At 43.4% G+C, this 22,957-nt stretch overlaps 7 protein-coding genes across 7 annotated transcripts; 3 read left to right on the top strand and 4 right to left on the bottom strand.

Moving 5' to 3' along the window:
- Positions 1-266: 266 nt before the first annotated feature.
- Positions 267-635, bottom strand: EAE98_000934 (uncharacterized protein; the record flags this gene model as incomplete). Its single annotated transcript, XM_038948551.1, has 1 exon — positions 267-635. One exon carries the CDS (start codon positions 633-635, stop codon positions 267-269), a length of 369 nt encoding a protein of 122 aa, XP_038814817.1.
- Positions 636-2,156: 1,521 nt separating this feature from the next.
- Positions 2,157-3,536, bottom strand: EAE98_000933 (uncharacterized protein; the record flags this gene model as incomplete). The annotated part of the gene is made up of 2 exons (XM_038948550.1): positions 2,157-3,286; positions 3,338-3,536. The coding sequence occupies 2 exons, from the start codon at positions 3,534-3,536 to the stop codon at positions 2,157-2,159; spliced, it is 1,329 nt and encodes a 442-aa protein (XP_038814816.1).
- A 1,871-nt stretch (positions 3,537-5,407) lies between these two features.
- On the top strand, positions 5,408-7,128 carry EAE98_000932 (uncharacterized protein; the record flags this gene model as incomplete). The annotated part of the gene is made up of 9 exons (XM_038948549.1): positions 5,408-5,542; positions 5,597-5,732; positions 5,798-5,979; positions 6,033-6,069; positions 6,118-6,185; positions 6,236-6,605; positions 6,660-6,672; positions 6,724-6,791; positions 6,842-7,128. The coding sequence occupies 9 exons, from the start codon at positions 5,408-5,410 to the stop codon at positions 7,126-7,128; spliced, it is 1,296 nt and encodes a 431-aa protein (XP_038814815.1).
- Positions 7,129-8,296: 1,168 nt separating this feature from the next.
- EAE98_000931 (uncharacterized protein) lies at positions 8,297-10,445 on the top strand (the record flags this gene model as incomplete). The annotated part of the gene is made up of 3 exons (XM_038948548.1): positions 8,297-8,355; positions 8,411-8,775; positions 8,842-10,445. The coding sequence occupies 3 exons, from the start codon at positions 8,297-8,299 to the stop codon at positions 10,443-10,445; spliced, it is 2,028 nt and encodes a 675-aa protein (XP_038814814.1).
- A 1,384-nt stretch (positions 10,446-11,829) lies between these two features.
- On the bottom strand, positions 11,830-12,689 carry EAE98_000930 (uncharacterized protein; the record flags this gene model as incomplete). Its single annotated transcript, XM_038948547.1, has 5 exons — positions 11,830-11,964; positions 12,020-12,139; positions 12,165-12,254; positions 12,315-12,415; positions 12,581-12,689. 5 exons carry the CDS (start codon positions 12,687-12,689, stop codon positions 11,830-11,832), a joined length of 555 nt encoding a protein of 184 aa, XP_038814813.1.
- Positions 12,690-13,981: 1,292 nt separating this feature from the next.
- EAE98_000929 (uncharacterized protein) lies at positions 13,982-15,661 on the bottom strand. The gene is made up of 3 exons (XM_038948546.1): positions 15,103-15,661; positions 14,497-15,043; positions 13,982-14,430 (listed from the first exon to the last, which is right to left on the bottom strand). Exons 1-3 carry the CDS (start codon positions 15,190-15,192, stop codon positions 14,168-14,170), a joined length of 900 nt encoding a protein of 299 aa, XP_038814812.1. The 5' UTR covers positions 15,193-15,661; the 3' UTR covers positions 13,982-14,167.
- Positions 15,662-18,924: 3,263 nt separating this feature from the next.
- EAE98_000928 (uncharacterized protein) lies at positions 18,925-21,248 on the top strand (the record flags this gene model as incomplete). Its single annotated transcript, XM_038948545.1, has 4 exons — positions 18,925-19,484; positions 19,663-20,835; positions 20,885-21,065; positions 21,120-21,248. 4 exons carry the CDS (start codon positions 18,925-18,927, stop codon positions 21,246-21,248), a joined length of 2,043 nt encoding a protein of 680 aa, XP_038814811.1.
- Between the last annotated feature and the right edge of the window lie 1,709 nt (positions 21,249-22,957).

Below are 22,957 nucleotides of genomic sequence, written 5' to 3'. Positions count from 1 at the left end.
AAGTTTTCAAAACATAATGTTTTATTTCTATGAAACTCCTTCAACTCCCGAGTCCCCTGAATCCTTTTCAATCTATCCTCCTAGTCTGTGATCTCATACACAACGATTTGTACAAGTATGTGCCCTGCGATCTCTATTCCAAGGTCCCATCTAAACATACAACCCACCAAAAGAAATGAAAATCACGATCCTGTTCCCCATCCACAACCAAGCCACATGCTCATCCAAACAACCCCAAGATATCTTCAACACATCTTCCCATCCAATCAAGCCGTGATGGAAATAATTCCAGTCGAGGTCTCGAAAACACAAGTAATCGAGCTCCATAAGTACCAATTATCAGTATAACTCTGCCACTGGGCAGCCATTTCTTCGAGACAGCCTGCCACGGTGTCGACGTCCTCACCAGATCCAATAATCGCAATGCACATGTGACCTTGTACACTACCTTTTACACATCCGCCGCCGTTAGTGAGGATGTTGTCTACTTGGGCGGAGGGAACACGGACGTCAGTCCAGAGACCGGGGTCGTTGTTGTGAGCGCAGATGCTGCTACAAGTGCTACTGTCTGCGATAGAGAGGCCGGAGAAGAATCCGGAGAGCAAAATGGAGATGGTGGGGGTGGTGAATCTCATATTGATGGTTTTGGTGGTGTGTTAGATGGTGTTTCGAAGATATAGTATTATTGTAGTTGTACGGTTGTGGATTTGAGGCTTGCCGACAGAGGACGAGATAGAGCTTGAGGTTGAGTTTTGAAATAGTTTTTAGTTTATTAAAAGATATTGAAAGTTGAGCTGATGATGGAGCAATCTTCAAAGTATTTCTCCTCCTATATATGTTCTTTTCGACCCATACTGATCGCGAGCAACGTGAAGACCGAGATAATTTTTACAGCTTATCCAACCCCAGCCTCACAGTGTAACCAATTCGAATAAAGATGCATCTAAACATAGTATTACCTCGTCGGCGCGTACATGTCGTTCGTAGGGCCTCGGATATGTCCTTAACAGCAGCAGATGGATTCGGATCCTTCTGAGATATATATGAAAGGGTCCGAGATTCGGGGCCCATTTCTCATTATGCTCAGGGGAAAATTGGTCAATTTAAAGTTACCCTCTGAATTATGCTTAAACGCCACTCTTTCCACGGATAGCTGCAACCACATTCATCGCCTTACAATTCAACGTCAGGATTGCACGAGTGACTCCAACATCTCGCGCTTGTACTTGTGAGCGCTTATCTCAATTAAATGTTAGAGTCGAAGAACTACAGTACGTACTTGAAAGGATGCAACATACTTTTCTTGATAGTTTCATAAACAAATTATTTCTGGGCATGGAACTATACAACTATACAACTTTATTGCCATTGGACATATATCTCGACTAGAAAACTTGGGGGTAAGGAGTAGCATGTGCATGGCATGTGACTGAAGTGTGCACTACCAAGACCAGTATAGTAACGCAGGTGAAGAGTATGGCAGTATATAGACTGTTAATGAGTCCCGAGCTAGTTTTTGCAAGCGGGTCGCTCCTTATTTGGCCTCTACCCCTCGTACCAGATATTGGCACGTTTGTAGAATTTGCTTACCACGTGCAATGATTGCAGGGTCGAACACACAGAGAATATGTTATATTGATGGAATTTGTCTTACAAACCTATTAGGAAACGAGTCCTTCTGGATTCTATGATCCATCTTGGATCTGGGAATGATTAGAGTTTACAGAGTTCCTATCGGAAAACTGACTCAAAGCACTAGCTTTGTATTTGACACTGCCATATGTTGGCTATGTTTGACATATCTTTTAAGAGAATTGCTAAGGACCAAAGATAAGGGGAGAACACGATGTTATTAATGCCATTTACTTGCTTTGTTTGTATCTGTCATAACTGCGGTCCCGCAACCCAGATGGAAGATTGAGTCCTGACATTGCAACAACATTGTGGACTGCACAAGATGGGATAGAATCGGCATACATTAAGCAAATTGCAAGGCCTCATGTTGGAACATCAAAGAGGTCCTATAGTTCCAAGAGTGAAGAAATATTGTACTGCATTTCTAGAAAATAAAACAGTTATACAATGCTGCAGTTATTAAGATTAATTATAACAATGATGTCCAAGCACCAACCCCCCAAAATACAGCTTTCTACCCCTTAAAACGCGACACCACTTTTTGCAGCGCCTGGATAAGTATCCTGAAGTCCTTCAAACAATGATTTTCCATCCATACTTAAATCAGCAAAGGCTGGGCACCCAACAAGATCTAAGATTGATGTTTCAAGAGCATCGGTCAATAATTGCAAGGGTACAGCAATTGTAGCAAACAAAGGCGAAAGAGAATTGGGCCCGAATGTCTTGACGACTTCAAGGGCAAAGCACATCAAATTATTGCCCTCCAAAAGAGTCTCGACATTGAGAATGCCACCGGTGACATTACTGATATCAAGACCAGTGAAAGTGTTTACTTTACCGGTATTGCCTCCAACACTTGCTAGTGTTGGGTTTGCTACCATCCAAGCAACAATATCTAGGTTGAGTTGTACTAATCCGTAGTCGACAGGGATGCGGTACCAATTGGAGGGTATTTGCTCGCAGCCTTTCTTGTATACATATGTTCCATTCTCGGAGTAGACGCCGAACATAGTGCGCATTAATCCATGAGTCATAATTCCGTCCGGATTCTCGGTCGTGTGGTTACTCAAAAGGCGACCAGAGAATGCATATCCAGCATTTCGTGCAATCATGCCGGTGTAGGGTCCGTAGTAAAAATAAGGGTTGGTAGCTATGCTGACTTCGAGACGTTCGGCGGCGCGTTTTCCAATATCTTCCATTGTGATGACTTCAGAATCGGATCCATTGGCGATTTGTAAGAATAGAGTCATGTTCATGGTCGATGCGTCTCCTGTCACATACAAGTCGTCTCGGGTATTCGAGGAATCTGCTTCGATCCAATTGTGGGAGTTGTCAAGACCACGAGGTGTTCCCAAAAGACCATCAAGATTGTCGAGAATGTTAGAGACTTTCGGAGTATAGCCTCCAATCGAAAACCCGGGGTTTAATGAGATAGGGTCGCCGACACCGACCGTTCCCATTATAGCCAGGACGGTGATGAGCTCGATTCCCATTCCGAATACGGAATTTACACCAGCAATAATTTCTACCATTGAAGCGACACCATTATGAGGAATGTAGTTATGGTTTGCGAGCATATTCAATCCTGGACATGGACCTCGCTGGTCCCCATTGTCGAAGTCGGGTGGAACAAATACATGGTCTCCGGTGACTATCTTACTGTTAGTGATATTCAAGTCGAAATCTAGGTCTGCAGTTTTACCATCGATGGGAGTGGTCAAAGAATCAACCAACAATCTTTTTTTGACTTCCGGATGATTCTCAACTTGTCTCTTCAAATTCTGGTACCAGCTGTTTCCCGGGGCTCTCTCAAAAGATTTCGGCGATGCATTGAGAGTTGGAAATGCCAGGGCATTCGTACACAAAAGTGGGAAGTAAAGAACGGACGACGAAAACTTCATCTTCGAATGTTAAAGGAGTGACTGTGAAGTGGAACGATTGACACGACGAAATGTAACAAACCTTTTTACAATTGAATGTTAGATGGGGGACTCATGACATATCATGAAATAGGATATTTTCCACTGGCTAGTCACATCATTCGAAACTTCGAATAGCTAGCCTAACCCGGAGGATAAAACGGGGAAACAAGGGTGTGTGTACGCGGATATCCATTATATTCTACTTGGAAGTTGTAGTCGAGCAAGAGTGGAAATCCAAATTGCTCAAATACTCCTCACGGCTTTGGTGAGACACATGAGCGGTATTTGGATCGACAACAGACTTTGAAGTGATCGGCAGTGCCTTCATTGACAAGCATTAGGTCAACAAGCATAGGGCCTAGGTAACTCTAGTAGGTAATCTTTCCGTCAGGGAGCAAATCTTATAAGATTGATCTCGCAGATAGGGAAGTTAGGGGCAGTATACCCCAGTATCTTTAACTGCTTCAGTCTTGGAGGTCGAGGATATTCATTACTTGGGTACGTATACTCGATCAATTGGAATGATTGAGAAATATGGTACACTGGTGACCCATTGCGTTGGATGTAACATTGCTTAGGTAGGTAGGTTTGCAATTTTGGGTGTAGCTATAGTAAAATGTGTCCAAGATAACCAGTAAAATCATGTGACTGTCACCTAGCGCCGATAAACTCACACCCCAATGATCATAAACACTCCTTATTTACTTTGGAAGCACCAATGAACTTGACTCCATATTACTCCTTTTCTTGAATTCTTCACCTCACATGTTTGGTAAGATACTGATATACTTCAATCTCAACGACTAACGTACGGCAGCTGACAGCCGTGGAAAATTTTATCTACTCCCGACCTCCTACTCACTCCCTACGCAACTTTAGTAAACAATTGGACGATACCTTCCTTGTCTAGCATCAACCTCTCTAAAGGCTTGTGCTTCCACCAACATGGCTGAGCAATGAGCATGGCACAAACCCCGGGAAAACTTTTCACACCCATTCTCTCAAGAGCCGAGTTCAGTCCAAGATCGTATGGAATAGATGTAAATCCAACGGTCAAAGCAGCCCAACCATGTCGATTCCAATTGGAAGCATACACCTGAGTTTGACCGAAAGTCTAAACTCTATATCGGTAGATCATGGTACGATGGAAAGAAAGAATCGTTTTCCCAAACGTTTTCAGTTCCTCTATTTGAATTTCGGAGAATTATCGATACACACGAAGTACAGCCCCATTAGAACATTTTGATAGCTCGAATGTTTCGTAATATTCTGTCGCAATTCGACGTCCCCGATTGTGATAGACAATCATCTATGGAGTAGGGTGGTTCAAGCTTCTCGAAATATGCCGCACCACTGTTGGGTCAAATGCCTACTCTTCGTTGGCTGGATGAGCACTGTACTTGCTCGATTGGTAAAATTCCCAAGACAGTATCTTGCCAAGAAGCATGGATAGAATCCCCTCAAGGGGTTGACACGAGACTACGGATACAGTTATCCAAAACCCACTCACTTACCATGTCGGGGATTCTAACAGGCAAGGGATATGACGGCCACGGCCGTTGACTAGAAGCAGAACAAATTATGGGGCTGATCAACGACAAACTTTGACATCAGTATTCGTTCCACTTTGCTGGCAAATTCCAACTTCAAGGTTGTTGGAGCATGGCATACTGTTTAATATTCGCAGGGTTATAGTACACGCACTTATACATGATCAGATTCTCCCAAGTCTACGATAGCGTTCGTTGTAGTTTTGTTTGACTTTTTGAATTCCTTCTTTTAATTTCGTACTTTACTGTCGTTAATACTATCGTTAATATTTATACGAACCAAGGTACTAAGGAGTCATCATGAAGTTGTCGCTCAATATTATGGCTGTCATGGCCAGTTTGACCATGATTTGCACAGCACAGTCCTCGTTAATCCCCAGGGGTTCATCCGCCGCTCTTTTAGCGGCCGCAGAAGCATCATATCCGACTTGCTCGGTAAGTTTCGTTGAGTACCTTGTTCTTGCTGGCTCCTCTGACGGCCGCCTCTAGCTAAAATGTATGGCAAAAGCTATTCCTACGTCTGGATGTGATGCGACAGATGTGGTGTGTCTTTGCACAAACGCTGAATTACAAGAGAGCATCACACTCTGCGCGATGCAAAGCTGTACTGTTTTTGAACTTTTAAGTAAGTTAGATTTGTCGGAATGATGAAGAAAGCCCCTGCACCGAGCTGTCTCTAACCTTTTAAAGCTACCAAAAATGTTACCGAGACCATGTGTAGCGCACCGGTACGGGACAGGAGGAAAGACGGCGAGTATATTGGTGTTATTGGAGGTTGTGTTGCCTTGCTAGCCTTCTTTGGACGGTTGCTGGCTACCGTTCTGAAAGTAAGGCAATGGGGTATGGATGACTGGGCAATGTGTGCTGTTGTGGTTAGTCGACAGCTTTCAACCTCAAACGTGCGACCTCAGCTAATGGAGTCCAGGCTTTGGCGACTCCTCCAACTGTTTTCTCTGTCATCTGTAAGTAATATTCATGAGCTCAAGTTATCATACTAATACAAATCACAGTGGCCAACAATGGTCTCGGAAAAGATATGTGGACATTGACAGCTGATGAAATCACAACTGTTTTATTTGTTTGTACACTTGATTCTGAATTCATTAGCTAAGAGCTAACGTGAATCAGTACTATGTTCTCGGCGAATGTTTCTATCTTGCCGCAATGGCCATGACTAAAGTTACATTCTGCCTTCTTTTTCTTCGAGTATTTCGCGAGAAGCCCTTCATCTATTATGTTTGGGGCACACTCGGACTTTCTGTTGCCTATGGTGTTAGCTTTGTGGCAGCAACAATCTTCCAATGCTGGCCGGTTAGCTATGGATGGCATCAATGGGATGGCTTGCACACCGGAACTTGTAACAACATCCATCTCCAAGGATGGCTAAGTTCTATTATCAACATCGTTTTGGATATTATAGTTATTGGCCTGCCATTGAAAAAACTTTCTCAACTGGTCATGTCTCCAACCAAAAAAATAACTATTATGTTTATGTTCTGTAAGTTTGAATCTGCCTCCCACTTCGTAGTGCTTTACTAACAGACCCTTGAAGCTTTAGGACTATTGTAGGACTTCCTTCAATTATTTCGTATTTCTTGTTTGCTAATTGTGTACAGCGTTACTGCAGTAAGCATCATACGTCTTCAATCACTCATTCAATTTGCCAACACAACAAATATAACCTGTAAGTTTAACACTAGTTTTCTGGATTATCTTTACTGAATGTCAGTTTAGGGGACTACAGTCCAGCGGCATATTGGAGTACTCTCGAAATGCACGTTGGCATATTCTGCGGGTGCTTGCCAGCATTACGACCTCTACTGAATATGATAATGCCAAAATTACAGACAACTGCCGCAGTGAGCACTCAAAGAACTGCGGGGACAACTGGCAAGAGATCATTCATGAGCTCTAAAGCTTCAGCGCCGAAGAGGACCGAGAAGGGTGACTTCATTCCACTTGATGATGTCGATGCTTCGAGCACAAAGTTCTTGACCAGTCCTCATTGCAACGCTGTCTAAAGGGATTCCATTCATGGATTTTTTGTTAAAGAAGGTTGGGGAGTTTATTTATGAAACGCCGGCGTGCATTATGAGATAAATATTCCAGAATTGTTTTCCTTCGAAATTTGTTTTAATTCACAAGCGTTTGAACTGGGTCTGAGACTCTCCGAAGGACGCAAACGTAACGTACATATCTAATTATATCCCACAGCACGAGATCTGATTCGACAACAGTACCTCAATATTTTAAATCTCTTCATCTGGGGCTGGATTTTTCTTCGTCGTTTTAAATAGACAGTCTTGGCCAAACCTTCTTGGCAGATGAGCCTCACCATTGCTGAGGCTCTACATATATTCATCTTTGATTTGTCAATCTTTTTTCATCAAGGTACTAATGTGCACCACACCGCTAACTCTGACATCACACTTATATCCCGACACTAAACCCCCTGCGCTAGCAGAATTCGCTTACTCCGTAGACCTATTCTCGACCCCCACTCCCCCATAAAGAAGCTTTGACAACCGTTGAGCTGTCAAAGAGGAATATCGGCAGCGATTGCCAGGCATTTTGCCAAAAAGGGACTTTTAGTAATTACGGCTATAATTCGCATTTATATCCAAGATGAACGAGCACATCATTACTCTAATCATTGAGGTCGAAAATTGAAGAGTCTGGGGTCCCATGCAAACTCCAATCAAGCTTTTGCGGGGCGTATCACCTAAAATTTCAGGGAAAATGTACTTCTAGAAACGTTTTGAGAGGGGAAAGACAGGCATCTCGTATGCAAATTTTAGATCTCTACCGGTTTAGGAAATTGAATGCTTTATCCACTTTTGAATTTCATTACCAAAATCATATTGGGAATTCCTCATGAACATCACGACTGCTGGGTCAAGGTGTCGCGAGCATACACTGTGTATTCCGCCATCCAAACACCTGGTAGTGATCTTCACACCTCCCTTTATGTTGCGATCCCTTCAGGGGATTGTATTAACGATCATGAAGAGTAAAGGGTGAGAAATTGCGAATACAGTCCCATTAGAAGTGGTTCAGTGGAGGGCCTCGACAATATATAAAGTTCAGTTCAGCATCGTGGACAGTCTCTCATCACACACACAGTCACTCCTTCATTCCTTGGCAATTGTCTTTGTTTTCTTTGGTTTCATTTGATCATTTGGTAGTACCATGTTTCCCAAAAGATCTTTGAGCCTTGTCGCTCTTTTCAGTCTTACGGCTTCTGCATTGTGAGTGCCGGAATCTCCATAAGTATACTCTGGCGGCTGACTAACACGTTTGCAGCAAGTCGCAACATACACATCAACATCTTCACCAACGTGCCGCGAACGCCACATCGAGTTCCGCGAACATAACTCTTGATCCCTATGAGTATGTTGTCGTAGGAAGTGGGCCGGGAGGTGCTCCTGTAGCCGCCAGACTTGCTCTAGCAGGTCACTCAGTCTTGCTTATTGATGCTGGAGAGGACCATGGAGATGATATTGAGATGCAAGTTCCTGCATTGCATGTTTTGGCTTCAGAGTACGATCCAATTCGATGGGATTTCTTTGTTCAACATTACGCAAATGAGACCAGACAAGCAAGAGACTCGAAGATGACGTACCAGACGGCTGACGGAGACTTCTATGTTGGTCTTGACCCTCCTGAAGGTAATTGAGTTTCCTCTTGTCGAGTTCAAGTCGGGATTTTCTGGACCTTGCTAATCAACATCCTAGGCGCAACTCCTTTGGGAATTCTTTACCCAAGAACCGGAACTCTTGGTGGATGTGCTGAGCACAATGCTTTGATCACCATCTTGCCCCAAGAAACCGACTGGCAATACATCCAAAACATAACCGGCGATGATTCCTGGGAACCATCAAAGATGCGCGAATACTACAAAAAGCTCGAATCGTGTCACTACGTCAGCACAGATGTCACAGGCCATGGTTTCGACGGTTGGTTGCAGACCGAAGTTACCAATCCAGAACTCATTTGTCAAGATCAAAAGGTTCTTTCGCTCGTCATTGCCGCAGCTACAACTATGGGCAAGGGTCTTCTTGGAAGCTTGATCACCACAGTCACTGGATTGGCTGAAGTTCTCGCCCTGGATATCAACAATGATTCGCCAAATCGTGATCACGTCGATGCTTTGTACCAAGTTCCTCTCGCTATGAAGTTCCCAGAATACTCTCGTTCTTCTCCTCGAGACTTTGTTTGGAGCGTTGCAAATGCTACTAACTCGGATGGATCCAAGAAATACAAGTTAGACGTGCAACTCAACACTCTTGTTACCAAGGTTCAATTCAACACTACTGCTGCTAAACCAAGAGCCACCGGAGTTGAATTCATTGTTGGAAAATCTCTCTACCGTGCTGATCCCCGAAGCAAAAATGTAGACGATTCGGACGGCACCTACGGAAGTGTTACCGCCACCAAAGAAGTCATCGTCTCAGGTGGTACATTCAATACACCTCAAATCCTCAAATTATCCGGTGTTGGTCCCAAGGCTGAGCTCGAGAAATTCGGCATTCCAGTTATTGTTGATTTACCCGGTGTAGGCACCAACATGCAAGATCGTTACGAAGTTGGTATTGTCGGAAACTCGACATCCGACTTCTCCTTACTCAAAGATTGTACTTTCCTCAACGGCACTGATCCCTGTCTCGAACAATGGGAGACTCTTCCTTTGCTCAAGGGTGGATACTCTACCAACGGTATCGCTCTCGCATACCCTAAACATTCCTCCGTTGCAGACGGAGTCCAAGATCTCTACCTCGGCGGCGTTCCCGCTTACTTCAACGGATACTTCCCCGGCTACTCCGTACACGCGCTCGAAAAGCGCAATATCTGGACTTGGTTGACCCTCAAAGCGCATTCGCGCAACAACGCCGGAACCGTCAATTTGAGATCTGCCGATCCCCGTGATACCCCCGAAATCGTATTCAACTATTTCGACACCGGTGTTGGTGGTGACGAGGATCTCCAAGCTGTGTATGAGGGAATGAAATTCGGAATTAAAGCATTTGAGAACCTCATTCCGCTCGATGGCTCCTTTACCCGTATCTGGCCAGATGAGAGCATTACTTCTGAGGAAGATCTTAAGCAATTTGCGCTCGATGAGGCTTGGGGACATCATGCATCGTGTTCTTGCCCTATTGGCGCTGATGATGATGAAATGGCCGTTTTGGATACCAACTTCAAGGTCAGAGGTGTCGATGGATTGAGAGTTGTTGATGCCAGTGTCTTCCCAAAGATTCCGGGCATGTACATTGCACTATCGATCTACATGATCAGTGAGAAGGCTGCGGATGTAATCCTTGCCGAAGCTAGCTCTTGAGATGATACTCGAGCAGGACTGAGGGTGTAATCTGATAGTAATGTATAATTTTGTAATTTGCAAAGATTTTAGTGGAACCACTGTATATAGAAATAAAACGCATATATCTTCTCATTCTTGACGCCTCTTCACAATATGGATTGATCTTGACTTGATCTCTGAGTTCTTGAGAAAAGCTGCTCAAAGAATTCATAGATAAATATCATTGCACATGTATGAAGCCTTTGTGGTTCAAGTATTCATTCACATGTTTCTGCAAAAGTGCTTGGCTTTCGAGTAAGCTGTTTGCATGACTTCATGCATACCTACTACTCCCTACAAAATTGAAACAGAGTAACAATTCAGCTAAAGCACTAAGATGAAGTCTGCCACGACCTCTCCTTGATTGTTGTATCCACATACTGAAAGCCCGACGAATAACATTCGACATCCAACACTCCTCGAGTGACTGATGGTCCAGCCCCAAAGGATAGATTTATCCAGCGATCAGGTTCGAAGTCGTTTTACCATCTCTCAGGACGCCGTATTTCAGCATCCTCTCCCCACAAATTCTTACGTCGAGCCATTGACGCAAACCAGAGTACAACCATTCCTTGCATGAAAAGAAAGACCTCAACTGGACGAGAAAAAATCGCTGCATCCAATTATTTGTATGATACAGTACGATAAAAGGAAAGGTTCATTATTTGAATTATCAAAGAAGATAGGTACCACAAGAAGTACTATCTATCGTGGTGGGATTCAAGGTTGCCCACCTCACTCTCGAAGCTACGGCCAACATTATATTCACTGGTTCAAACCAGCAAGCATCTTGCATCGTCGAGATTCAATCTGAACCTTTAGCAATCCCCATTTTCCATCTCATCAGCTACAAACCCATTATCTTAACTCCTCCAAGACTTCTGTATCTCTCGTTCACTACTCACGCTCAAGCGTTCCTGAAGTTGCAGTCCTATCAACCAATTCCTAGCACTCACTGACCTTATGGTCCATCAGTCGTTGAAATATGTAACCTACACGAGCAGTTCCTTGATCATAAATCCCAATACATACAATACATATCGCTCCTCAACACCATCCAACCCAGCTTTACAAATTTCCACCGACAGCGATCTGATAATCCCCTCTGCAACCAATCCCACTCTCAGCTTGAAAGATGTCCTCTCAAACCCACAATCCTTCTCCATCACCGGAATCCGCATTGCAAATTTCCGAAAGCTTTCTCGGCCAACAGTATATACAAGATATTCCTCACATTGACATCTTTCCGAGCAAAAGTTTCTGCAAGCAAAAGGGCCGCAAGATAGGAATCTAACCCCGTATTACCTACTTGACAATAATTCTACGCAGATTTCGCAACTTGGCATCGAACAAACATTGAAGATTATCGTTTACATAAGATCTGATTGTTTGTCCACAGTCGGGTTTGGTGATCAAGAACTTCATCGGCGCTGAGACTTTCAACGGGATCGATGGGTTTCAGGCTAGTAGTAGATAGAGCGGTCATTCCGAAGCTTCTCTTGATAGCTTTTTTATTTCTTTTTTAAGATGAGGCATATCCATTAATATCTTACAGCTTGGCAAATAAAATGGCAAGCGTTGATTTTGTAGTACTCTCGCCATAAATGAGTAAAGTCCCCTACAAGAGAACTTTCTATGGCGACAATGAGAACCCAAGTGATTGGCAAAGAAAACTGCTCAGTGCTAATAATTCCACACCAAGGGCTGCTGCTTTTTCAAAATCGATTTCTTCCAGAATCCGCGCACATAAACCGTATTTCTAGTCGTAAAACTCCGTAGAAGCTCTATCTGCTAAGTTGCTCTAAGGTTCCTCAGTGAGAATACTGCCATGTTTTTTAGAGTATATACATTGTTACCACCGTAACATAAACCATATATTTGATCTCCGATCAAGATGTTACTATTGCAAGCCTTGCCTCCTGCATCAACAATAGCCGAGTAATCGCACCCTTTGTATAATATCAAAGCATTGCGCAAAATATGAAGAGTGTCAGATGAGTTACTAGGTTCGCCTGCTTGTGTTGTGGACGATGTCTCCTAACGTGTCACCAATCAGCTATGGGTATTAGCAAACCCCATCCAATTTCAATCTTGGGATCGAGTAGTACTCCAACTCTGAACAAATGCCATAGCTTTAACCCAAAGATAATCAGGTCGGAATAGAGACCCATCAACACGAACGCCCTTTAGTTTGCCCGGTTTCTGAATGGCTACAGCGTTCATCTTGCATATATCGTGGAATGAGAAAATCTAAGACTGATCTGTCGAGAATGCTGTATTGTATCTACGAGAGCACGCAAATAATGTGAGAAGAGGTGCTTTTGTCAGACAAGCCGAGAGTTCAAATGGATATGATGATCAATCGATAATTGGATTTGTGTATGGTACGACGTATCCGTGCGATCTCCCGAACACTAGAAACAAGATACCTTGGGGTTAGGAAATCGATAATAACATCAGATGTTCACATCCTGCAACAAATTTCCAAGGCGTGATCTCATATATCGTCTGGGGCTGCCTCTTTCAAGCCCTACAAACCAATCCAAGGTCCGGAGTAATAAATAGTCGGACCAGCTCGATAGTTTCCCCATTCAACGAACCATGCCACTACAGCTTTTCGCGTCATAGTACCTCGAGCACACAACACTCATCTAATCGTATCCAAATTCGACTCGACTCGACTCCATGCTCTAAGCAAAACATCTGCAGTCTATATTCCCGACTTCGCCTTATCATCCATTCCCACGTATCATTATTCAAAACAATAAATAACCCTCAGTATCTCGTCTCGACCGACCCAGACAATCACGAAAGATTTCACGTTCCCAAACACGACATAAGATAGGTACCCAAGCCAAGTAAACCAAAGAAGCGAGCACAAAACTTGGATCTCCCTCGCAAAAACACATTAAAATTTGTAATCCGCCAGGTGATTGAACGCCACTCACCTTCAAAAGCAGCACGAATACCACTCAACCGATTCGACAAACAATATTCTCACCACCCAGCTCCTCTCTCTGCAATTACTCAAACTATTAAAGAAAGAAAGAAAAAGCAGACTAACCTAAGCCATTTCCCTCCCTCCCATCTATCTCCATTCCCACCTCTCAGACTATACTCCCAAATCTACCATTCAAACATTAAACACCACTACCATTCGAACCCCATAAACCCACCCATACAGACCAGTACATCTCCAAACTGACAATTTAGCGCTATAAGAAGAGAAGAGAAGGCATTTGTACTTTCTCCCACAACACCAGACGATAGTTGAAGTTACTGTATTATATACAAGTGGGTTTACCTAGTGCGTCATTGATAGGAGAATATTTATTTACCGAGAAACTCGTCATTCCTGGCTCTGCAATCACTGCAAATCGGATGCGAAAATACACTCGCCATCCCAACCAATGGGCGATGGTAGGTAATTCCTGCTCCTATTTCCGTCAACCGAGCAATTCGACTTGTTTGATTGGCGCTTGCCAGATATTGAGGATAATCTTGAATGGACGCAATTTACGTGAGACATGTTTGTTTGTCATTCTAATGATACAAGAACCGGAGTATATACAAAATTACTCGACCCCTTCTCCAAACACCCCCCTTTTTAATTATCCCCTTCTATCATCCAGAAATCACTCAGCGCGCCATCCAATGCCCATACAAACACCAGAAAGATTCGGTAGCGAAACCCTCCATTTTTAGATCTTATTTCTACCATTCACTTTTGGTTCAGACTGTGCCGACTCGTTTTTTGCATCCGCTTCCTTCTCAGCCTGCTCGGCCTGATTCTTCTCTTCTCTTTCCTTGGCATCTGCAAATGCTACTTTTCCAGCACTCTTCATCTCCCTAGAGATTTTATCCTTGTTTTCTTTACCCGAGGATGTTTTGCTCGAGGAGTGGTTTCTTTCTTCCGCTGCTCTCTTGCGTTCATTAATGCGGCGCTCTTCAGCTTCTACCATATCTATGTATATCGATTAGTATCGATTTACATTTTGGTCAAGGCACTCTGAAAATGATTGGAACATACCACGCCATAAATCCTCTCCTTCATAAGCTTCGTGGTGAATCTTCTTTTGAATCAAATGTTTATGTTCCGGATCGTTGGGATCCAACACCGTAACCGTTTCCCACCTTCCTGTTCCTTTCTTTGCATCTCCCATCTCGAATGCCGCTGATGCAACCAATACAGCCAATGTCAACCCTTGCGCATAGACTCTTGCTTGTACCAACTTCTGGGCTCCAGTCAAATATTTGTTTTTCGAAACCATCCCAAAGGCGATTCCCATACTGGCCACCCACGATGCGGTAACGATTGAGTAACGGTTTTCTTTTCCCCATGCCTTGAGACGCTGCGCAGTAGTTTCATTCGCTTTTTCCTGTTCGAGAAGGAGCGTCGATTTGTCTTTGTAATTTCGCGAGGGGTCGCGATTCCATTCGTATGAGCGAGATGCGCGATCCGCGCTGATGATGGCGGCGAAAGTACCGGATGATGAGACGAGGAAACTTTTCATGGGAATGGTGAGACTGCGAATGGTGTGGAATCGTCTGTTGGCCACATAGAGTGCGGCGCCACCCTGAGAGATTCGGTCAGTTTTGTTTGAGTGAGATTTGGAGAATACGATTGAATATGTACCATTGCGAGACCAACGAAACCTCCTGTAATACCACCCTTTAAAGTGGCATTGTAGTGCTCAGCCTCTTCTTCCTTGGTAAGAATCTTCATATTTTATATGTGGTAGATTTGGCGGGGTTGATGAAATTCTCTTGTGGCAAGCTATTTCCTCGTAGGTTGGAGATCGAATTGAGGGGTAATATGGAGAATGATTCTTGCAAGAAGCTTTGGAAAGGTAAATTGATGGTTGTTCTTGAATATACTGCTTGTTGATGATTTTATATTTGCAGTTGCTTGTGTTTTGTAGTAACTTTGAATCGATCGTACGTTTCGTTTTCGTGAAAATGGGTCGTTAATAAGCTGTCAGTCGATGATGTCGTTCAAAAGTCTTTCTTTAAAGAAGTGGGGAGGGGGTTAGAATCAAATCCCGAGAAAATGTTAGTATGATGTAGAGATGTGATATTGATATTGATATTAATGTTGATTTATTATGTTCACAAAGGAATTGATTCTTCTTCTTCTTTTATATAGTCGGTAGGTACCTCTGGTATATTTGTTAACTTTCTCATACCGTTTTCCATTTTCAAAGCCCGAGAAATTTTATATTCGGAAAATGGTGGTATGATGCAGTGTGGCAGTTTGGCAGTTTGTAAGCTCCTTGCGACATATGATGTAAATTTTTACATCGTAAGTTAACCTTATGTATAATGTGATGGGATCCCGAATCACGATTCCCGAGATAATTCCCTTCGTCGTCACGTGCAAACAAATATCCTGATTCTGATTTTGAGTTTGATACTGGAGTGGAATGAAATGATATATATGTACCGGTGGTATATAAGATCTCAGTCGTGATGCAATACGGAATGATTTTTGAGAAGGAAAGAAGACGAGAAGCATTTCTATGCAGATCCGATCCGTCCTACTGTACCTAGACGTGAACCATGAAAGTACCGAGTGGAATGGGTTGATCATTGGCCATAGAACATACATGTCCGTCGGTCTTTTCTAAGATCTTCATTCCCATGAGATAGATGTGCAGCAGCGGACGTTTTGCCCCGATAATAACGAACATAAAGTTCGGCGTTTGGCTTTTGGCTTTGGCATTAGCTTGGACTTTGTCTATCTTTAAACTTCTTCAACCTCTGCTACCCCTCCATTAGAGCATTCCTTAAACCACTGGGTACCTGGGTATTGGAACCATCTCACCTCAGCTATCGATACCAAGAACTATCATCACGTGCTAGATTTGGCGTACGTACGATACGATGTCTCGAGGATGTGTACTCTGTGATAGGTAGGGACTTGCGAGTCAGCCTCCTAATCAAATCTAAAAAGTCAACCTAGTAGAGCCGATAATTTTAACCTTCATCCAAGCTGTCAAACAACGATTATGATACATAGATCTCTCAAAAGAGAAATAATTCGGATCGGATTGAATTTCATCCCCCGCATCTTACGACTACTTGTCGTCTTCCCGTCCTGTTAATCAGATATAGACACTGATTGGCGTAAAGGATACAGAGTAAGATATTGAGTTTGCTCTCTGACATCATGGATCCAGAGGCATACTCTCTGTACATTGAATCTTGATGTCTTCTTGCTGATTCAACTTCTGACCGCTTGCCGTTCATAACTTTACCTGCCGAACTCTAGGCGTTTGGCGTTACAGTTCTGCTCTAGCAATGGATACGATTCGTGTACAAGCAGTTAGGATCATGGCTGTAATATACAATCCACAACTTCGTACGTCGAACACGTCCACAAGTTATTCGGATGACAGGGTTTTTGCCTCTTGAATTGGTTATTAGATGCTTTACTCCGTACGGGTAATAATTCGAGTTATCAAGCTGCATATTTGATATATTAAATATTGCCTCCGAACTTATTGACACAGCGATTTCCTGGCGAATGATAGTCGCCATGACATCGAAATGAGCAAGAGTGAGCTATACGGATCCATAGCTTATGGTATGTCCACATTGAAGCATTTAACGCTCTTGGATTGACCGCGATACTCAGTAATGATTGACAGTCTTCAAACAACTACTTGATATTCTAAACCCCATCTCCATCAGGGACCGAGGTTGCACGACTCGAGGGCAATTTAAATGAGCCAAGGTGGTAGAGAAATCTGTCAAGATCCATTAACGAGACGTCTCAGGGAAGGGAAGAAAGCATAGAACATTCTATATTAATCTTTCCAAGGTCGAGACCTTTCCTTCGAATCCAACACACTGTCGCTTCTCTGAATTGTCATGTTCCGTTCGAACGGAACCGTCGCCGCACAACGTCGGCAGATTTGGCGGGGCTCACCGCTTGGATTTGGCGAACGAGAAAAAGGAGAGCTGTTTTGGTTTCATCTCACCGTATATTTATCATATGATCTATCATGTTGAAGGATTCCGGTAGTATAGTAAACGCATCCGAAGCATGATGTAGACTGCAAAGGAAAGATATACTCAATCTTGTCTCATACATCAAGCAGGTCACAAATAAGGTCGATACATCTCCACATCTACAGATACACATCATCAACGATAGAATCCTTCAAGCTTCTAGAAAGATTAACTGCGGAGCCCTTTTTGCATCTCATCCAAAGCGTTGGGACTGAACCCATTAGAGAGACCTTGGAGCCTTGAGCCTTGTAAACATTTTGACAAAATGCTTGACCACAAGCCAACCACAAGCCAACCACCCGGTCTTTGATAATCCGAACGAAACATCCATCACTTCAAACTTTAATTTCATAATTCTAGTAACAAGCTTGAACCCTCCTGTAATGTTCATTACCCTGATTTCAGACGGTGACCAGCTCCAGTCGAGAAGTAGTTAAATACAGTCCATGGGCCCCCATGGGAAAACGTACATTACATTATTTTATCAACGGTACTTTCGCATGCACTAATCGTATTGATCTATATTACTCCCTTGCCTGCAGCAAGAATAATTCAAGTTCTCCATCAATTACCGTGTATTTTTCCCATATCCTATTCACTATTCGCGCCACGATACAACCCTCCTTTATCTGGTGTGTGTCAAGTTCACCCCCGGCTTCAAATTGTTCGCTACCACTCCATCCGGACCAGAACGTCTTGTAAATATTGGTCCCAACGGAAATCACAGTATCAGAAGTGACATACTTGCTTACTCCCCTCCATTGAATACACCTTGCAACGTTCGATTCGCTTTCTGGCAAACGGAAACCTCTTACACCTTTAGTTACGACTACACGACCACACCTAATTTTAGTTCACGCGAGTGTCTAACTAGCTGACACAAGCACGTTTACTATTCACATCGGCCTCTCGCAGAGTACGTTCGCCTGTTGTACCAACCTGCTACATATATATTCGATTTGTCAATTCGTCTATCGAGGACCAAGGTAGTCAGTAGACGAGTTCGTGAGAACTACCAGGTAGAAGTCGACTAAAGCCCAATTAGGTAGGTTGTTTTCGACACAAAATTGCCGGATTATATTTGGTTTCTCAGCTTGTACGTATTGGTACCTAGTACATGCTCAAGAGGCCTTCTTTACATGAATGGAACCAAGTACATATTTGCAACCCATGTTTCCTCCGACAGCCCACATCCCATCTCTCTTTCTTTCCCAACTCTCCTCTCCACTTAATCCACCCTGCCCCCTCGCCCGACCCTCTTGTTGTTTGTTCCCAGTCAGTCCTGGTACAAGTGGCATGCACCGTCCGCACCAAGGACAAGAATTCATTACTGTTAAATGTGCTTTAGTGGCTTTCTTAGTTTTACTTCCTTTCCACAATTTTTCAATTAGACGCTAATTCGAGAATCCCAGTAGCGGAGATCAGATCCACTTTTAATATCTCTATGCCTCTCTCTGATTGGTTCGAACAATCCCACGCCGCCTCATGCGAAGAAACCCACACGGACTCGATACTTATCGATTCGACTGCTACCAATAAATTCGAGCACCAAGGCAACTCCAACTCTTCTACATTACATATCCAAGCACAAGAATCTTCACATTCTTCTCCAGATTCACACAATACTGCTTCATTCCCTCCGACTCCAGAGGATTGCGATTATAACTATAATTTGAAATCTAACATGACGACAACCTCTTCACCCATAAATATTGCCACGCCCACCAGAAATACATCGTCATCTCCGTCATCCCAAGGCAACAAAAATAATTCCAATTATCTCGACCCGGACTCACAAACCTCCGCCAGAATCATGACGACCGGCACAGGATTCGACGATAACATGGGTCGATCCAGACAAGAATCATTTGCTGCTGCAAAACCCATATCTATGCACAATCCTAATAGAATTAATGATCGTCCTCGTCGCGAAAGTTTGGCAGGTAGCCTCGTTGGAGGTATGAGCTGGGGAGGCGTATCTGTTGGAAGTTGGATTCGAGATGAGTGAGTTTGATCCGATCTTCTTCCCTTTGCCATTGTGTGGCTTCAATTATTTCGTGATTCATAGAATTAGATTCTTCAGTCATCGCAATGGCCAAACGAAAATGTTCCATCTTCCCTAGCAAGTGCGGGGCACACGATTTCCATTTCCATTTTCATGACACTGACAATTTTTGATTAGTATTATCATGGCCGGCACCTCCCCATTTCCATATCAATCACCTTCATATCATTCTTCTTCATATCTTCCCAAGCTCGAAGCCAACTTTATGAAAGATTTCAGCTGTTGTGGCAATACATTACCAACACTACATGACCTTTTGCAACATTACGAAGAGTGTCATGCGCAACAGACCCCAGCATCCCTTCGCAATAATTCATCCATTGTACGAGCTCGGGAAAACTCAACACCCAACGGTAGAGCAGGTATTGCAGCACAACACACATCCGCCGCACAACATCATACTCAGCAGCAACAAACCCAGCCATCACAACAGCCTCGGCTTTCGGGCTTACAGATGCCACAAGCCGGAGCCAGTGTAGGAGGTATTCAATTGATGCGACAACAGCAACGCTCACAACCAGCTACTCCTGTACAAAAAACTAATCAAGGTGCTACTGATGAGATGGACGGAGTTGAAGATATGGAAATGGACGATGCTATCGGACCTATGGATTCCACCCCGGATACACCGGTTCAATCTTCACATAATCATCAGCCTGTGCAAGCAGCACAACAGTCTATGTTCGGCCAACAACCAAGACCCACCGTTAATCTTAACTCCACCATGCAACACTCTGGTCTCCGAGCATCCCAACCACCGACTCCCGCAACTTCCTCTTTTGGATTCCAAAATAACCCAACCGTTTCTTCTGTTAATACCCCTACTTTGACAGCACAACCCATGCAGCAATCACAGACATTTTCACCAGATACCTCGGCTCCCGGTACCCCATCGGAAATGGATGGAGATTTTACAAGCATGCCTATGAATATGAATATGGGGAATAGAAATATGAATATGAATAATATGAATTTCCCTTTCAATTTCGGCGGACATGATTTAGGCTTGGACCTTTGTATCGATGAACCCGCCAAGCGTCTCTATAGTCCCAATGGTGGTGGTTTCAACAACCAAAGAGCCCTTCAACAACAATTTGCTCAATTTGGGCTAGGACAAGGACAATTTACAAACAACTCTGATTTGATGAGAGCATACCAACAACAACAATTGATGGCAAGCATGAACGGAATGGGAGATCCTACAGGAATGATGATGGGAGAAGAGCACAAACCATTCAGATGCCCCGTCATCGGATGCGAAAAGGCCTACAAGAATCAAAATGGTCTCAAGTAAGCATTGTTACCTTGTGCGATATAAATTTATACTAATTTTGTTCAGGTATCACAAGACGCACGGTCATCAAACCCAACAGTTGCACGAAAACGGTGACGGTACATTCTCGATTGTCAACCCAGAAACTTCTATTCCTTATTCAGGCAATGAAGGTATGGAAAGAGAGAAGCCCTATAAGTGTGATTATTGTGGCAAGAGATATAAGAACTTGAATGGTCTCAAATATGTGAGTATCATCAATTCTTCAGAATCAGAGAATTTGACGTCTAATGAAATTCAGCACAAACAACATTCCACTCCGTGCGACCCCGAGCTCAAATTAAACAACCACTTGGCTGCTGCTGGGTTGGCAGGTCTCGGAGTCCCCATGGGAGGTTTACCAGGTATTGGTGAAGAAGGCATGATGTGATCTATCCTCTACTCGAGCCCCCGACGATTTTCCGAAATAAGCCACGCGATTCATTTCAGTTTCGATCCCGGTAATTACCACCTCACGAGTAACGAATTTCCCAAAGTCCTTTTTCCAAATTCTCTCAGGCGTTTCCAAAATAAAACGATTGCATTGGGCGGAGTTCTGAATCATACAGATGAGTATAGAGGTTATACCCCGACATAGATTGAATTGGTACGAGGGACTCAAACGATGGCTTCCAGTCGACGGTGATGTAACTTCACAAACGCAAATATATATTTGTTGTCCATTGGAACTTCAGCAGAAGGACGGCTGATCAGTCATTGGCTGATACTTGCATACGTCTATTACTTTTTTCCCCCGTACATTACAAGAGCCTAATACTCATTTTTCTTTTTTATGTTTTTCAAACCAAAAATTGCACCGTTTTCTTTTTGTTTCTTGTTTTCTCTGCCTATCTTACAGTTATTCTGTGAGAGAAAAACGAAGGCGTTGTTCATTAATAGCGAAGATTGGGGGTTATAAGTCGCTTCAATAGATTGGTAGGATTCGAACTTTTCATGTATGTATGGGATTTATTGTGAGGGGATTAGAGTGGTCAAACATTGAATATCATTTTGGATATATCATTGACACTATGAAGACGAATCTCATTTGGTACCGAGTTTGGAGTTGGGCAAAACAGTTTGGGATGGGAATAAAAACTTAACGGATGGTTGGTTGGATTGCTTGGGCTTTGCGAGATGGAAGAGAAAATGGAAGGGATGGATTGAATTATCTAGAGGCGTTTGAAATTGTGAAGTCCCTACTCTTTTTTGATAGGGTCATTAGTATGGGAATTGAAGATGACATTATACTGGATCTACTGGATCTTTTGCTGTAACTCAATCTTGTGGAAATGCTCCTTTCTTGTGCACATGATCTACAGTATCTCAATTCGATTGTGGTCGAGATTTCTAGAGATCAACCACTGTGCATGATCGTGGCTAATATCTCTGGAGTACCTGATAGGTCTCACAAATGGAAATTGGTGTCAGGGAGTACAGGACGATTAGAGGACCCCTAGTTTCAGACTGGGGAGGCCCTTCCCTCCACCTGTTCTGTTCGGTCCCGTAAATAGAGACCACGTGAAAATCCAACAATGAGGTGAAATGAATCAACGAAGTGAAACATGTGGGGTGGTGCATGAGTAAGGAGTAGGCTTGTGTGTTCGTGCTGCTTAGTCATTGACAGTCGATGGACTTTCTACAAAGCTGGCACTTTATGAGATTCTGTGATTGCGAAGGATAGGTTGATAGAGAGAGCTTGAGAGGTAGGAAGAGGCCACGGGGAGGAGGGCATGATAGATCTACGATTCAAGATACGCATGACGAGAAACAAAATGTCATGACCTCACCTTACATACAGTGTACCCGGCGCCGAGCATGCATAGTGCAGATAGCAGTGGAATGGATGACGTTTGGGATGAAGATCTCTTGGGAGGAGATAGGAGCGGGAGAGATTGGTTTGTTGAGAGAGCGATTGATCGTGATTTTGGAGATCGAGATGAGACATCTCGCTCGCAGTTGATGATAAGATGGTTGGAAAATCTTTGATGCGATGTCTATGAAATTGTTGATAGATAAGAAATGGGAGAGGGAGAGAGGGAGAGGGAGGCCGATGTTGAGGCGAAGATTAACCTAATTTCCTCTTCGGATTCATGTTGA

Source organism: Botrytis deweyae, assembly GCF_014898535.1.
Source record: "Botrytis deweyae strain B1 chromosome Unknown BDEW_002, whole genome shotgun sequence".
Classification (NCBI taxonomy): Eukaryota; Fungi; Ascomycota; class Leotiomycetes; order Helotiales; family Sclerotiniaceae; genus Botrytis; species Botrytis deweyae.
Note: the sequence above shows the minus strand (reverse complement) of the source record. Positions and strands in the feature narration are given on the sequence as shown.